Below are 17,904 nucleotides of genomic sequence, written 5' to 3'. Positions count from 1 at the left end.
TCCACCTGGATCACTCTCCTATCCTCAGGTGTGGATGCTTTACCCCCGAGTTTGGTATCGTCGGCAAACTTGGCCAGTCCACTTCTGACACCAATGTCCACATCACTGATGAAGATGTTAAATAGTATAGGCCCTAGGACAGAGCCTTGAGGGACCCCACTGGTGACCGCACACCAAGACAATTGGCTCCCGTTGACCACCACCCTCTGGGTCCTACCGAGGAGCCAATTCCCTAGCAAGCGGATTGTGGTGCGGTTGAGACCGCAGTTAGCCAGTTTAGCCAAGAGGTGATCGTGGGATACCAGATCAAAGGCTTTTTTAAAGTCAAGATATACAACGTCGATCTCTTCCCCCTTGTCCAGGTGATAAGTCACCTGGTCATAAAAGGAAAGGAGATTGGTCAAGCAAGACCTACCTGCAACAAACCCATGCTGAGTATCCCTCATGATATTGCCTTCAGCTTGTCTGTTAAGGATAGCCTCTTTGATAATCTTTTCCAAGACCTTCCCCAGGATAGAGGTCAGGCTGATGGGCCTGTAGTTTGCCAGATCCACTTTCCTCCCTTTCTTGAAGATAGACACAACATTGGCCCTCTTCCAATCTTCGGGCACTTTACCAGAGCGCCAAAAGCTCTCAGAGATCTGTGCCAGGGGCTGAGCTATGAAGCTTGCCAGCTCCCTGAGTACCCTTGGGTGTAACCCGTCGGGGCCAGCTGACTTGAAGGTATCTAGCCTGTCAAGGTGTTCCTTCATGAGGTCAGCTTCAATGGAGGGCAAGGAATCTCCCTCACCTGGGCCTCCCTGACCTACAGTAGGCAGGGCCATCCCACAGGACTGGTGAAAAACTCACACAAAGTACCCATTTAGCAAGTTTGCTTTTTCCTGGGCATTGGTTGTCAGTTGCCCCATCTGGTTTAGCAGGGGTCCAATGGTGCCCTTGCTTTTTTATTGTCCTTGATATTTGTAGCTAGCTGGGGTTCCATCACAGCCTTGGCTTTCCTAGTTTACTCTCTGCAGATCTGGACCAGAGCAGAGTATTCCTCCTTGGTGGCGGTTCCAGTCCTACATCCTTTATAGGTCTTCCTTTTAAGACGCAGGAGGTCCACCAGTTCCCTAGAGAGCCAAGGGGGCTGCTGTGCCCTTTTGCTGCCTTTCCTCTGAGACGGGATGCACTTTGCTTGTGCATCCAGGATTGCTCCCTTGAGCTCGTCCTGAACTCCCCTCTCCTTTGGGTTGTGGCCCTTTAGGGCCTCTCTGACAAGCCTCCTTAGCCTGTCAAAATCAGCTTTCCTGAAGTCAAGGACTTCTGTATTACTGACTGACTTGCCAGCTTTACAGCAGATGGTGAAGGTGATCAGCTCATGGTCACTGTCACCCAGCTTCCCTTCGATTGTTAGGTCGCTGATTAGGTCATTGATTAGGTCACTGGAGATCAAGGAGATCAAGTTTGTCTGGAATGACTTGTTCATAGTAAATTCATGTTGGTTTTATCAGCTTTTCCTCCTCGGCTTGCAAACAAACTTCCTTATGATATGCCCCACTAACTTCCCAGGTATTGAGGTGAGGGAAACCAGTCTATAGTTCCCCAAGCCCTCCTTTTTGCCTTTTTTTAAATATGGGCACAATGCCAATCCTCTGATATGTCACCCATTTCCCATCTTTGAAAAGAAGGGGTGCACCGATAGAGATTTGGGAGCCAATATAGATAGCTGATTTTTAAGGAGGCATACGGGCCAGTACCAATCTGATTTCTGATACAGCTGCATCCATCTCGTAAGTCTGTTGCGGTGAAAGGGGAGGAAAGGGGTGTGGGGTGGCACATCAATGCCCCGCACAGTGAGGGAGTGGGGCTGGTGCTGAGGTAGGCGCTGCCCAGCCAGGGCAGGGCGGGGTGCAGGGTGGAGCCACAGCTCAGGAGCACACAGGAAGGGGGAGCAGCTGCATCCCAGGAGGAAATGGGGGGCTGCCCCCGGATCTGCGCAGGCTGGGGAGGGCTGCAGCTATGGGCTGGGGGCCAGGGCCATGCCAGGCTCTTCCTAACGGAGTTGGGGGGAGGGGGCCACGCTGTGCTCAGGGCAGGTGGCGGTGGTGCTGGATGGGAAGTATGGGGGGGCTACAGCAAAATTTGGTGTGGCTGCAGCTCCCCCCCAGAGCCCCCTCCCAGCGCTGCCACCCACCCCAAGTGCAGCACAGCCCAGCACCCACCCCTGCCAGGAAGAATCCGGAATAGCCCCGGCCCTGGCTCCGGCCCCAGCCCACAGCTGCAGCCCACCCCGCCCCACACAGATCCAGGGGCACACGCTCCCTCCTGTGCCCTCCCACAGTGTGCACAGAGGAAGGAGTCACTCCCCCTCCCTGCATCCCCAGACGAGCTGTGGTTCTGTCCCATGCCCTGCCCCATCCCAGTTGGGCAGTGCCTGCCCCAGCCCCACTCCCTCCCTCACCACAGGGGGCACTGATCTGCCCCCTTCCACCATAACAGACTTACCACCTGCACCCAGCTCTCTAAGCTGCCAGGCTGTGCTCCTCACTGCCTGTATGCTGTGCTGCAGCTGCGCACATGCACAGACATTTATCAGCCACATCAGGATGATTTCCAATATAGTCAATTTTCTTTATATCGGTGCCAATCTGATATTGGTACATCTCTATTGAAAAGATCATTGCTAAGAATTCCAAGACCTCTTTTGCCAGTTCCTTCAGTACTCTGGGATGAAGTTCCTCAGACCTTCCTGACTTGAATTCATTCAGGCCCGTCAAAATCTATTGCTTTTATCTCATTCTTCAGCTTATCCCCTTTCTTATTCAAATAGTGCTTATTAGTACAGATCCAGGTTTTCTGTTTCATACATTCACGTGGCCCCTGACAGCCTGGAAATCAGCAGATTGAGGCCCCCATAGGGAGGGAATTGAGCAGGGTTGGGCCTGCTGCCCAGCCAGGCAGTGCCTGGGGCCCAGGGCCATAAGGCACGGCCACAAAGCTTGGGCAGGGAGTGGGATGGGGCCACGGGCAACTTGTCCAGGAGGTGGCAGGGGGAGCAGGGGGCATGCTGGGCCACCTTCCCACCAATGCATACACTCCCAGGGGGCAGGGGGGACCTGTGCCCTAAGATCTGTGTGACAGGCAGGGGCAGAATGGGCTGCATGTGGTGAGGGAGGGAGGGACACCAGTAGGGCTGGGGGGTAGTGGCGGGGGGAGTGAGAGGCACCAGCAGAGCCAGGGAACTGTGGGTGGCAAGTGAGAGGCACCAGCAGGGCTGGGAGGGGAGCTGGGGGGAGGGGGAGTGATAGGAACCAGCAAGGCCAGGGTGCTGTGGGGGGGCCTTTAATTTTAATCACAGATTTGGGGGGCGCTATCAGAGAATTTACCATTTTTTATCTGGGAAAACCAGGATCCCTGCTTATTAGGTGCCTGGTTGCACCTCATTTTTTTTGTGAAGGCTAATATAAAATAGCTGTTGAGCATTTCCATCTTCTTTGAATTTTCTATTAAGTTTGCCCTGATTATTTAACAGTAAACCCACAGCTTTCTTGATCTTTCTTTTCTGGCCAATGTATTTATAGAACTTCTTCTTGTTTTCTTTAAATTTCTCTTGCCAGGTAAGAGGGATATTTTTTTTAATCTTTTGGTCAGGACAAGACCCAAAGTAGACGATTACGTAGCTCTATTCTCAATGTTGAGGAACTTCCTCAATATTTTATGTCTGGTCATATTATTCATCCAGCAGTGGTCCAGAATATTGAAGTCTTCCATCAATACCATCTCATAACTTTTGCATAATTTTGTCATTTCCAGAAAGAGTGCCTCATCTACCTCTTTTTCTTGACTTGTTCTATACTAAACCCCCACCATTGTAATGGTGCTGTGTCTTTTATCTTTACCCAAGTATGTTCTGAGCTGCTACTTTCTTCCTCCTGAACCAGAAAACAAGTGTACATAATTTTGACATATAAGGAAACAACGCCACTTTTCTTTTCCTTCCAACCCTGTCTTTCCAATACAGTGTACCCCTTAATGTTGACTTACCAGTTGTGGTATCTGTCCTACCAAGTCTTTGTGATACCAACCAGATCGTAGCTCTTTTCAAAAGCTGCAACTCCCAGCACATCTTTTTTGTTCCCCATATTTTTCACATTTATATACTTGCATCACATTTGTGTACATGCATATTTATTTTGCATTTTGACCTGCTTGTTTCCCTTTTGTATTCCTTGTTGCTGTCTTCTAGCTTCCTGGCCCTGGCCCCAGCCCCAAGCTGAGCTGTTTCCATGCCTTTCCCCTCCTGATCACTTGCTCAGTTTCTGGAGAGTTTTGTTTGGCATCCCCATGGAACCCAATTTAAAGTTTTATTGGTAAGCTGGCCAGACAATGTGCTCTTTCCATTTCTGGTCAGATGGATCCTCTCTCTTGATAACAGTCCTTCCCAGAACATCTGCCCAGTGTCAAAGAATTCTAAACCTTCACATCAACACTACCGACTCAAAAACATTTATTTCCATGATACAACAGCCCCAACCTGGGCTCTTACCTTCCTTTTTAGGGTGCCACAGAGCACGAGAAGGTAAATGCATTCTCATTCCTGCCCAGCCCCTATGCAACAAGGCAAGCACTGTATTAAATACACTGGTTTCAGAAATGGGGTGATACCCAATTCACAAAAAGTTAGAGACAGGCCTGGAGCATAAAGAAGTTGAGACCACTACACTACACAAATATTTCAAAAGTTTCTTTCACTTATGATAAGAGTTCAGCTTCAAAAGGGCTAACCAATTGGCTATTGTTACTGGCTTAAACACACGGTGTACCTATCCACGTGCTCGGGGGAGGACGGGCGGGTGGGGGAGGGTGTTAATTAGAGTGCTTCTTGGGAGCCGCTCCAACTAAAATGGTGCAACATCTTGTATATTCAGTATCCCACATTCCAAAACAGCAGTGGGGGTTCTTTAACTAAAGTTCGTTCGACAAGCTTCAGTTAAAGCATCCCCATTACCATTTTGAACTATGGAACAGTGAATACATGAGACACTGCAGCACGCTGTAGTGGTCTAATTAGAATGCTCCAGCAGACTCAATTCATCGAGTCTGCTCCAATGTGTTCTAATCTGAATGCATCGGAGAACATGCATAGACACCCACAGTAATTAGAGTGGCTTAAAACAGTTTTACTTAACATAATATTCCAAAGTTAGCAGTTCTATTTTTATTGTTAGTAAAAGATGGACATTACTGAAAATTGTTCCTGAGTTGGACAGGACCCCAAGGGTACAAATATAATTTCATTTTTCAAAAACTAAATCCATGTTACATGCACTGGTCCACTCAATCATAAAGATGACCAAAGCAATGGATTCTCTGTATCATATGTAGTAAATATGAATTATTTACAAATTTAAAAAAATACAAATTAATTATTTCACTTCTATAAAGTATGAACACCAAGAATACATAATATAGTAAAGAGGCTTTAACATCAATTCCAAGCAATCTGGATGCTCAGAAAAATATTTAACATGATGCACATTTGTTTCAACATCTTACATTTTAAAATAATAAATATACAACATTGAAATTTATGTCTTTCTGAAGCATCAAAGCCTGCATTAAGATACCTGCATTTGTCATGATCGTGTCATATTTTTCAAAAGGTTTATTCAAAATAAATCATTAAGTGTAAGTACAAATTAATGGAAAAATGCTAATTTAAATCCTAATATGAAAATATATAGTGTTTATAATAACTAGAAAAAAGTTTAGCAGAATCTATATTTCATGTTAAGACAATGTGCACAAGCAGTTAAAAATAAAACTTGTCAAAGAACCTTCTGACACCTCATAAAGACTTTTAAAAAATAATTTATTAATTTTAAAACCTACCTGAGAGATTCTGCCATCCTCCTTAAATCTTCATTTTGTTGCTTTAAACGTTCAAGTTTTGCAAGTATCTTAGACAGTTCACGGCTAGAATGATCTGGGTGCTCGCTGTCTCGTACCAAGTGTCCACCAATATAAAAGAGCAATGTCCCCCAGGCAAAAAGGATGAGCATAATCCAACGCCAGGAACCAGTCCATGGCCGCATTTTCAGATGTTCAATTCACTCCAAAACTGTTTTAGTTCACAAAATAACAAACATTATAAGTCCATTGCCCGTGCACTGATGGAAGACTTCTATTCCTCTGCTTCACCACATTATGCTTCAGACAAATTATTATCAGTGCTACTTCGACAGCAGTTTTAAAGGAGAGATCCTTATGAAGCTGTACATAGAAAACTTTAGGATCATGTGCTTCTTGGTTTTATATTCTGTGGAAAAAATAAAAGAAATGAAATTAAATTATCTGATTGATAGATTATCAAATATATTAAAGTTGAATTAAAATAAATGTATTGATGCTGACATGCAACAAAGTTGGCAAATAATATCAGTTTCCCCTCTTCAACTAAGGTAAAGAAAGCTTATTAGGGTTACACAATAACTCAAATACATTGTTTTGAAGAATATATAAAGTATAAAACAATGGGTTCTCCAATTCTAAAGTAACTTGAACACCATGTGGTTATTAGTGCAATATAATTTCAAATATTGCAAACAATTAATATTAAAATAGCCCAATATATGAGAAAAGACATTATGTAGTAAATTTAATGTTTCTTTTATTACCTAAAATGGAAACATATGCAGAGCTATTGTTCATTTATGCTATTTTTCTTTTTCCAACTTTTTTTATTTTTATGAACTCTCTTAATACTGATTTTCATTATGGTGTTTCTTTAGTATACAAGCAGTAGGTTACCATTTTTATAATAAACTATGCTACTGCCATGCAGATTGACCTAGCAGCAGCTAACAGCAATTAAACAGGCTTGCAAGTACTCCAAAGACTGTAAGTAGCAGTTTATAGACTGATAATTCTGTACATGCATTTCTCCTTATTAAGTTAGTCTTCACTGACCTCAACTATAGCACTGCAAGACTAAAACAAAATCTTTTTTTTTATTTATCGCTACAACACAACAGACTTTCCATTATCAGACCTTTCAAAACTTGTTTTTAAAAAGAAATATTGAACTTTTAAATGAGAAAAAGAAAGGAAAGAAATTACAATTAAGCACACAAGTAAACCCCACTGGGTTCCAGGAAAAAAGGACTCAGGGTTCCTAGGAATAGTAGAAAGAAAAACAAATGAGACGCAATTTAGTTTATTAGTAGCCTGAAGTATGAAAAGGTACTAAATGTTAAACATTCAGCAATGCATACCTATACATCACCAAAAAGAATCAGGTTTATTAAACCGGCTAATGAAAAATACTTTTTTCCTGCTTCAGTATTATTCACACCAATTTTCACAAAAACTTAGAGAAACAGCACTAGAAACATGAAATTGAGAGAAAGTTGCATGTTTGAAATAAAAAGACCACATTCCATAAAGTATCCTTTCCAAAAGATCTTAATTCATTTTCTGCTTGGCAAAACATCATCCTCTTGCTTCTAACAATTTCCTTCTCAGCATATCCAAAGCTGAAATGTAAAATGACTAATTCGTAAAAGAACCTAACTATCCAAAATTTCATTTCACTCCTTCCTTCCTCCTTGTCTGCAATCTAACATTTGTGCCTACTGTCAGTAATTAATATTTCCTATGGAGATCTGAACTTTTAATTTGCCCTCCACATCCCCTCAAGTCCACAAAAATTGCCTCCCGTTTCATCTGAAAAATCACCTACAAAAAACCTCTGCAACATTCCTCAGCCTTACCTCTTTTGCACTTTCACTTCAGGCTATTCCTTCCATTCTGGTCTCCTTCTGTCATGCCAACTTCATTCTAAATTGACAGGAAACCTGTATCCATCATGCAATAACTTATACACTTATTCAGCTACCAAGAGTATACTAAGAGCATTGGTTTGCATTTGCAGCAAATTTACGCAAATTAAAATTATTAACAGTCAGCCAAATGCAGAGAGCTTTCCCAATCTTTCTCTCAGAACCCTCAAAACCCTGATCTTAGCACACTGCATACAGCCAGCAGATGGCAGAGCTAGACACACAAGGTTAATAGTAAGAACTGAATATGGCAAGGCAGGCAGATCAGTTTTCTTGGAACAACACAGAACAGAAAGATATAGAAAGGGACCGAGACTTCCCTTTTTCTTTGGGGTAAGGAAATACCTTGAATGGAACCCTGATCCCCCCTTGATGATGCAGTACGTCTATTGCACCAAGAGATCTTAGAAATTACACCTTTTCTTTTAACAGGGTCTCACGAAAGGAGTCCATGAATGGGACAGAGGAGAGAGTGAGAAAGGAGTAAAAATCAGAATTGAATCATATAACCCAGGAGTGTCAAACAAAAAGTATGCAGGGGTTTAGGTTGTAGCTGTGTTGGTCTAAGGATATAGGCAGACAAGGTTCCTTGGGTGAATTTGATATCTTTTATTAGACCAACCTAAATGGTTGGAGAATAGTTATTAAGCAAGCTTTTGGGTTCAAAAACCCTTCGTCAGGCTAAGGAAGCTGCAGCAGTTGCTGCGTGCTCTTCCTGGATGAGCTCCATTTCATCAACCTGCTGGATACTAGAGATCAGGGACTAAACATAGACATTGGATTTTTGATACATTACAATCTGCCTGGCAACTGACTCCCCAGCCCAGCCCAGCCCCTGGCTTCTTTACTTTTCATTCCATCCAGGAAGAGCACGCAGCAACTGCTGCAGCTTCCTTAGCCTGACGAAGGGTTTTTGAACCCGAAAGCTTACTTAATAACTATTCTCCAACCATTTAGGTTGGTCTAATAAAAGATATCAAATTCACCCAAGAAACAAAGTATGAGGGCCAAACTTGGCCACCTGAGCAGCACTATTTGGCCCACTGGACTACCAGCATGGCTAGATTGGAAGGGGTGGGGGAGAAGGAGCCACCTGGCACAAAATCAAGGGCCCATGGGCCCCAGTGTATATGATAATCAACATGAGGGTAAATGAGGACTGACAAAGCCCTGGTCACCCTCCAGTTGCTTCACCCACCCACACTGCTGTGGCCCTAACTCCTCGGCCACCAGCCCTAACCCCATGTTGGAGCCACAGCTACGGCTGCAGCTGCTGTCACGGTAGAAAGCATGCAAGAGCAGCAGCTCCAGTCCCAGCAAAGGACATGCCACTGAGGCTGAAGTCACTATAACGTACCCCAGAGCTGAAGATGCCACCATTGCCAGAACTGCCATCACAAGCTCCAGGTTGAAGCCAAAGCCAGAGCCACCGCATGCTCTGAGTTGGAGCTGAAGCCAGAACTTCTACCATCATGTACTCCAGGTCAGAGCAGGAGCTGAGGAGCTCCTCATGTCCCAGGTTGGATCTGGCCTGCAAAGAGCCCTGAAATCTGCATCTGGCCCAAGGCGAGTTTGGCACCCCTGACAAAGCCCAATAATACAACCTTCGAACGTCCACTGATATAAAATTTTAGTGAACCAGGCATCACAGAAATGAGTTACATGATAGCCAAAGGGATGAAAAATTACAGGGAGCCAGAGCTATGTTCCATCAAGAAGTCAAATTTGTTGCTTTCTCAAGGAAAAGAGAAGGTGGTTTGAAGCACTGGAAATTGTAGATGGCTTTCAAATAGCTATATCTTTTTATCATGGGCTCTGGTGACCTATATGCAGTTTGTCTTTGATATAAATTCAGATTGAAGTGTTTTTATTTACAGGCTGGGATACACATGCCAAAATCTTAAAGCATAATCTGTTTTACCATCAAGTTACTCCCTTCAAATATTAAATCTTATGTTGTTGTTTGTGGTTCCTTAGGAATGCAGAGAAAAATAGGCAAAAGGAGATGATCATGATGAGAAGTCTTGATTTTCTCTATTTAAAAATCCCAAATTCTGATTAAAACCACCAAAATCCATGTTTTTCTGCTATTAAAATTAAATACCAAATATGTATATGTATGTATCAATTAAAGACAGTGCTTTATTTATATATTTACAGTCTTAAGGCAATTTGGAAGCCTACCAGTGCCTCAATCGTTATAATAAAATAAATTTGAAATACCTATATAGTTTGGCATTTGATTTTGTTTTGTTTTTTTAACCTGGCCGCTCACCAGGATGTGGGTCCAGCTGCAGCTACCCCCCCTGCTGCTTTGTGGTGCTGAGAAGCCCCAATATGCCAGTGCCCTGCCCCTGCCCATGGCATTGCCCCTCATTCTCAAGCCACAGCCTCCCTAGCCCTGCCAGTGCTCCTCGCTCCAGACCTGCGGCCCACTGCCCCCCCTCCCCCAGCCCTGCCAGAGGGGGTCCCCAGCTCCCCCTGCCCCGCATGGACTCACAGGACTCCAGGGGGGGGAAGGAGGCAAGGGAACAAGGAGCCATGGCCCCCTCTCAGCCTCAGGGTTCGCTGGGGGGGGGGGAGGAAGAGGAGAAGCATGCACCGGGGCTTGGCTGGTCAGGAGCCACACCCCCTTTTCAACCTCCCAACTGGCTGGGAAGAGGAAGACATCTGGCACCAGGGCTTGGCTCTGCCCCTCAGAACCAGAAGCAGGGCTGGAGTCCCCTTCCAAGTCCCCTTCTCAGCCTCTAGGCTGGCTGAGAGAAGACGTGGCTCCCAGCTTTGGAGGGTGGAACCAAGGCCTGCTGTGGGCTTCTGCCCCCCCCTGTCTTTGGCCAGCTCGCAGGCTGAGAAGGGGACTCCAACCCTGCTCCCGATTCTGAGGGGCGAAGCCAAGCCCCAGTACAGGCTTCTCCCTCCTCCCAACCAGCCCAGAGGCTGAAAAGGGGGTGTGGCTCCTGGCTCTGGGGTTGCAGCCAAGCCCCAGTGCCAGGCTTTTCCCCATCCCCTGCCCTCAGCCAGCCTGGAGACCAAGAAGGGTCTGTGGTTCCCAGCTCCTGGCTCTGGGGAGCCAGAGCTAAGCCCCCGCTGCAGGCTCCCTTCCCAGGCAGCACCCGGCCAGGGACCTGGCTCCCTCCTCTCCCCACCCTCATACATGTATATCTATCACTCCATTCAGCAGCACCCAGCTGTGGGGTCTGGTGCTTTCTTACCACCCCCTTCTCAGCTACCCAGAGTGACAGTGCTCCAGCTAGGGAGCAGAGCAAACCTTGCCTGTTAGAGCAAACAGCACAGCCTAGGGCTGCAATGAATCCTAGGATGCTCGGGAACTGTGAGATAACTTGAACCAGGAGGGGATCTGGGACAAAAGTTCCATAAATCAGTTTAACCTAAATCAGTTGAGTCTGATATTACATCCAACCAGGTTTATCTTAAACCAGTTCTAGCTATTTTGAAAGAGGTTTATATGCTATGGACTCCTGTTCTGTTACAGCTTTAAACCAGTTTCTGATCACTTAAATGGTTTGTATGTAACTTCTGTCCCTAGCCTTTAACAATAAAACCTTGCACACGTCAAGGGGGTCAAGTGATTTTTTTGTATATTTCTCTGTAGGATTCTGAAAGGCACTGTTACTCTCCTTACTAAATTTTGAAGGATCTTATTTGGATTTTAAAGCTATGGAGGCTGATTTTGCAAAAAATTATTCTCCAAAAGACTAAGAAGTAGGGAATCCAGGATCTAAGTAAAGTTGTATGGACTGTTCCAGCAGAAAAGCACAAAGGCTCAGTTCCCTAAAACCACTGAGTCTTTTTTGGAAAGATGCTGCAAATCTCACAACAGTAAGGAACAGGGCCTTCCCCTTGGCAAAATAAAAATCTTGTGTGGCTATCATTCAGTGGCATGATGGCGTCATAGAACAAGAGATTTTGGAAATCCAGAGATTTAATGAGTTAGTAACAAATAAGTATTTTAGATAATATATTAAAAACAAAATGAAAAGATCACCCCTTTGGGATGTACAATTAGAGACTGACTACTAAGTAATCACTGCTAACTATAATAAGGATTAGTATCTATGCTATTTTCAATAAGCGAGTTTTATAAAATTACACAAAAACCAGGCTGGAAGGGTCCTCAAAAGGTCATCTAGTCCAACCCACTGCTGAAGGAAAACTAACCCCCATATAAACCAGCTCATCTAAGTGTTTGTCTAGCCTCCCCTTAAAAACTTCCAAAGACATTTCCATAACCTCTCTAGGTCATCCGTTTCAATATTATTTAGTTTTTTATTGATTTTGAATTGCAACACAAAAATCAGAAATATGTCTATATAGATATATATATATAGAGAGAGAGATGTATGCATGCATGTATGTATGTATGTATCAATCAATCTAAAATACATATATGTCTATCACAAATAATAAGCAATAAAGGAAAAAAAGGAAGGAAGGAAGTGGAAAGGATAAAAGAAAAAAGGATAACCATGGAAGGACTAATAATCCACTAAAATTTAATTGCCAAAATATCCTTAAAAATCTTTCCAAATTGAACTAAACTTTTCAAAGCAGTTACAACTGCAAAACACAATTATTTCTATGGATGCTAGTAAAGCCATTTCATTATACCAGGTTTTCAATTTTTGGAGCTGTCCTACTTTTCCAAAGGAGTAATGCAAACCTGCTTGTCACTAACAAGGCCTGCTGCAGGAATTCAATCTGAAAAGAATTCAATTTGAGCTCCTTAGGCATAGACCAAAGAATATGCATATTTGCCAATGGTATCAGTGCTGTGTTGAAAACCATATTAACTCTAGTCATAATTTCTATCCAAAAAGAATTGATAATAGGACATGACCAAAACATGTGACCAAGCAATGCCTGCAATGCAATGCATCTTCCACATGTACCTACCAGCAGCACATTAATAATGCAAAGGCAGGCACTGATCTCTCAGGCTGTAACAGGAATAATAGTGCATAATCTACATACAGCAGGATCTTGTGTTCTCTTTTTCCTACATTACAGTAATGTGTTTAATAATCACTCTTAGTCCTTAAAGCTATGGTTCCAATGCTAAATCAAATAGCAGGAGGGATAACTGGCAATCTTGTTGAGCTCCCCCTTTCTAAAGAAAATGGATCATATAGGTTTATTGGTCATGACCCTTGCAATGGGATTTATATATAACAAATGCACTTGCCTTATGAATTCTTTACCAAATCCCACCTTTTGCAATCAGACAAGATGTACCTCTAAGAAGAACAACAAAAGCCTTACCTGCTTTAATATTTAACACCCACATATGCTTAGAAAATTCTTCCTAATAGCCAAAAAAATTGCAATTGCTGCAATTTGAAACCATGTCCTGTCCCCTGTGGCACAGTGAATAGTCTGTCACACCATTCTCTTTACATCCACCCTTCAGGTATCCGAATACTGTCAAATCCTCCCACAATCTTATCTTCTCAAGACTAAAACAGTCCAGTTCTTTCAGCCTTTCCACAAAAATCATGCTTTCCAGACCTCCACTCGTTTTTGTTGCTATCCATTGGACTCTAATTTGTCCACATCTTTCCTTAAATGTTGTGGGATTTTGGCCTAAACTTAGTCACAGTATTCCAGGTAAATTCTCACCACTACTGAGCAAGGTGGAAGAATTATACCCGTTGGTCATGGGTATCAAAGATCTGGTCTGCAAAGCCATATCATCTGGCCCCTGATGCTGGCCCAGGACATGGGCCTCATGCAGTGCCTGCACCAGGACCCACATTGCACATGGTACCCGTGCAGTGTCAGCCTGTTCCCCTCTTCCCCACACACACACGCATGCTAGATCCAACATCTGTGGCACCCACTACAAACTTGTGCTGCACACTCAGCGCTGAGCAGGAGCTGGATCCAGCAGCTGGGGGGGAGGGTGCAATCCTGCCTGCAGAGTCATCCCTGTGGTATTCATCTGGCCTGTGGATTGGTCCCATGCTATTCATCTAGCCCACAGGACCAAGTGAGTTTGACACCCTGTCCTAGCTCCTTTTCTGCACTACTGCAGTCTAGCCAGGCATTCTGCAATCTGTATTTATGGATAAAATTGTTCTCTCCTAAGTGCAGGACTCTGCATTTGTCCTTAGTGAATTTCACTCTATTAATTCCAGACTATTTCTTCAGTTTATCAGGGTCATTCTGAACTGTAATACTATCCTCCAGTGTCTACAACTCTACCCTGTTTGAAGTCATCTACAAATTTGCTAAGTGTGCACTCAATATTAATAACTATACTAAATAGTACCAGACCCAGTAGAGCACCCTGGGGGTGACAACTTGATACTTTCTCCCAACTAGACATCAAGCCATCGAGGATTACTCTGAGCACAGTGATCCAACCAGTTATGTAATTTCACCTACTATGCTTCCTTAGCTTACCAATGAGAATGTTAAGGAAAATAATGTCAAAAGCCTTGCTAAAGTCAAACTATATCACATTCACTGCTCTCCCCCTATCCACAAAGCCCATAAACTTGTCATAGAAAGAAATCAGGTTGGCCAAGCATGACTTGCTCTTGGTGAATCCATGTTGGCTTCTCCTGATCACCTTGTTTTCCCCTACATACTTTGAAACACATTTCTTATATTACAGTATCTTTCCAGGTAATCAAGAAGAGACCAACTGGTCTATAATTACCTGGATTCTACATCTTCCTTTTTCTAAAGAGGGACAATCTATTTACCCTTTGCCAGTGCTCTGTGGCCTCAAATGACCTCCACACATTCTCAAAGAGAGTAGCCACTGGCTCTACAATTACTGTAGCTAATTCCTTAATTGAACCATGTCCAGTCCAGTGTACTTAAAAACATTTAGCATCTCTAAATAATTTCTACCTTGTTCTTTCCCTTTACTAATGATCTCCTTTTCTATTCTTGCTGCCAACTTAGCTATTCATCTGATAGCTGATCTTATTTGTGAAGACTAAAGTAAAAAAATGCCACAGAAAAAGCCCATCTCTATCCTCTCTGTAATTGTCCTTAAGGTATTTGAAGACTGTCATCAAATCCCTCCTTGGTCTTCTTTTCTTCAGACCAAGTTAACCTCTAGGTCTTTCACCCTTTCCTCATAAATTATATTTCCAACGCCCCTAAGGATTTTTGTTGGACTCTATCCAAACTCCACATCCTTCTTGAAGCATGGGGCCCAAAATGGACACAGTACTCCACGAGAGGCTTCACCAGTGATGAATGCAGAGAAAGAACTGCTTCCATGGATTTACAAGCAACACTCCTGCTAACAACCCAGGAGGCTATTGGTATTTTTTGGAACAAGAACACACTGTTGGCTCATATTCAGTTTATGATCTACTGTAACCCCCAGATCCTTCTCTGCCATACTGCACCCTGGCCAGTCATCCCCAGTCTATGTTTGTGCATGCAATTATTTCATCCTTACTGAAGTTCAGAACTTTGCACCTGTCCTTACTGAATCTCATCTCATTGACTGTGCATCATTTCTCCAGTGTATTCAGGTCATTTTGGATTCTAGCTCTGTACTCCAGAGTATCTGCAAGTCCACTCAACTTGGTGTCATCTACAAATATGCTAAGCAACACTCAATCTCATAATCCAAATCATTACTTCATTACTCCTTTCTATGTTGGGACTCTTAAAGACACAATTTAGGTTTGTATAGATTTGGCATTTTGAAGGAGATCGTTCGGGGGCTTCAGTTTTAAAAAACTGTCTCCATTTGTCAATGAGTTGATATCAGGTATATGCATGTCCCTGAAGTTTCATATTGCATTTTGCCTTAGAGCAATAATAATGCACTCCTTGGTTCTGATAACAAAAGGCTTTAAAGATTTTTTTTCACCTGAGATCCTGTCCATAGGATTTTTTTTCTTTATGATTTAAGGCAGCTCCCACAGTAAACTGAATAGTTTTCACTGTCTAGTGAAAAGAGCCTCAGGGGAGCAGTTTTTACCCAAATTGACTTGAACTGCAATTTGCAATTGAATTGTACTGCAATCCTACATGCAGATATGCAATATTATGAATCAGAACATATATTGTTTTGTGAGATCATGTACTGGTATGTAGGATGGGAAATGGAACAAAGTTAATACCCACATACAAACTTCAAATGCCTGAAATTAGGTCAAATTTAAACCAAAGTGAGGAAATATAAGGAAGACAAAGGCAAATTAAGATACAGCTAGCAAGGGACATAAACAGCAACAACAAAAAAATTCTAAAAAGTACATTAGAAGTAACACGATGCCCAAGGAAAGTTTAGGTCCGCTACTGAACGAGGAGGACGATCTAGAAATAGATATGTAGAACCCAAGATATTCAAGGCGTAGAAGGCTGATCATATTCCTTCTATGATAAGGTGATAGGCCCTGTGGATGGGGAGAGAGGAATGGTTGTGCTATACCTTGACTTTTGCAAGGCTTTTGACACGGTCTCATGATATTCTCATTAATAAGGAAATGCAGACTAGATGAAAGTACTGTAAGATTGATACACAACTGGGTGGATTGTCAAACTCAGCAAGCAGTCATCAGTGATTCAATGTCTAATTGGGAGGAGGAAGAAAGTGGGTTTCCTCAAAGGTCTGTCCTGGGTCCAATACTATTTAATATCTTCATTAATGATCTGGATGATGGGGTTGAGTACACGCTTAGCCAATTTGTGGGTGACATGAAGTTTGATGGAGCTACAGACACGCCAGAGGGTTTGCCTAAGATTCAGAGAGAAATAGTTGAGAAATCAATCAGATAATAGTCAATAACTGCATGCATGAATACAGACTGGGGAAAGGCTAGGCTGTAGTAAAGAAACCGTAACCGCTTCAGTACCACAACCAAACCAAAAGGACCTGGGGGTTACAGTGAACTATAAACTGAATATGAGGCAAGTATGCTCTTGTTGCAAAGAAAAAAAAAAGCCAACAGCGTACTGGGCTACATTAACAGGAATGTCACTTGCAAATCCAGGGAAGTAATTCCTTCTCTGTATTCATCACGGGTGAAACCTCCTCTGGAGTACTATGCCCATTTTTGGACTCTGCATGTAAATAATGATGTGGACAGATTAGAAAGAGGCCAGCAGACAGTGACAATAATAATAAGAGGCTTAGGTAGCACAACTTAAAAGGAAAGCTGAAAGAAATAGAACTATTTAGTCTGGAGACAAGAAGACTAAAGGAGACTGTGATAGTTTCCAGTTTTTGACTATCTGATGGGTGATTATATAGATACAGACTTTTCTCTCTGACTGTAGGGCAGGGGGTGGTAACCTGTGACTTGTGGGCTGGAATTGTCTTGTGAAATCTTTGAATCCAGCCCACAGAGCTATGGCTTTTGTAGCAGTTAGCAGTGGGAAACTCTGCCACACTGCATTCTGGTGCCTGGGACTTCAGAGAAGCTCTGCCTGTGCCATAGCACAGCACACGCTCCAGTGGAGGAGGGCTTTTGCACCATCACATCTGGGCTGTGAAAAGAAGCAAAAGTTACTGGGTCCTAGTGCCCAGCTGCTTCTGACCTGAGCTGGGTCATCAGGTCATTCCAGCCCCCTGCTGGAAAACATCAGTGACCCCTGCTGTAGAGGACATGACTAAAGAGCAATTGTCTCAAACTGTAGCAGAGGAAATTTAGATTGGAGAATAAGAAAAACTTTCTGATTATGAGAGTGGCCAAGTACTGAAACTAACTACTAGAAAAACTGTGGAATCTCCATCCTTGGAAACTTTCAAGAGCAAGTTAGATAGACACTTGGCTGGACTGGTTTAGTTACAGATGCTCCTACCTTGATCAGAGGGCTGGACTAGCTGATCCCGTGAGGTCCCTTCCAGCCCTACTTTTCCATGGTCCTATGTAATAATGGATGACCAAAGCAGTTCTTATTCAATGCCTTTGATTAATTTTAAGGCATTCTGAATTAAATCTGACATGGCTGACTATGAGATCCATACACTAACTGAACCAGGAACCCTCTGTCTGGGAACAGCTGCTTTCAAAATGCTTTTAGAGAATATTTTTTCCTCACTATAGTTGCTGAGCATCTCCAGAAGATGTTTCTGTAATACCGT

General features: G+C 43.2%; 1 protein-coding gene across 5 annotated transcripts in view; it reads right to left on the bottom strand.

Moving 5' to 3' along the window:
- Window positions 1-17,904, bottom strand: part of FUT8 (fucosyltransferase 8) — a 320,784-nt gene that overhangs the window by 155,928 nt on the left and 146,952 nt on the right. For 4 of the 5 annotated variants that reach the window (XM_059722865.1, XM_059722866.1, XM_059722864.1 and 1 more), the window contains one exon: window positions 5,875-6,301. In XM_059722865.1, coding sequence (XP_059578848.1) covers window positions 5,875-6,077 — 203 coding nt within the window. In that variant the 5' untranslated portion in view covers window positions 6,078-6,301. Of the gene's footprint in view, window positions 1-5,874; window positions 6,302-7,754; window positions 7,822-17,904 lie in introns of all 5 variants that reach the window. The other variant, XM_059722867.1, reaches the window with a different exon arrangement.

The sequence above is a fragment of the Alligator mississippiensis genome, chromosome 2 (assembly GCF_030867095.1).
Source record: "Alligator mississippiensis isolate rAllMis1 chromosome 2, rAllMis1, whole genome shotgun sequence".
Classification (NCBI taxonomy): Eukaryota; Metazoa; Chordata; order Crocodylia; family Alligatoridae; genus Alligator; species Alligator mississippiensis.
Note: the sequence above shows the minus strand (reverse complement) of the source record. Positions and strands in the feature narration are given on the sequence as shown.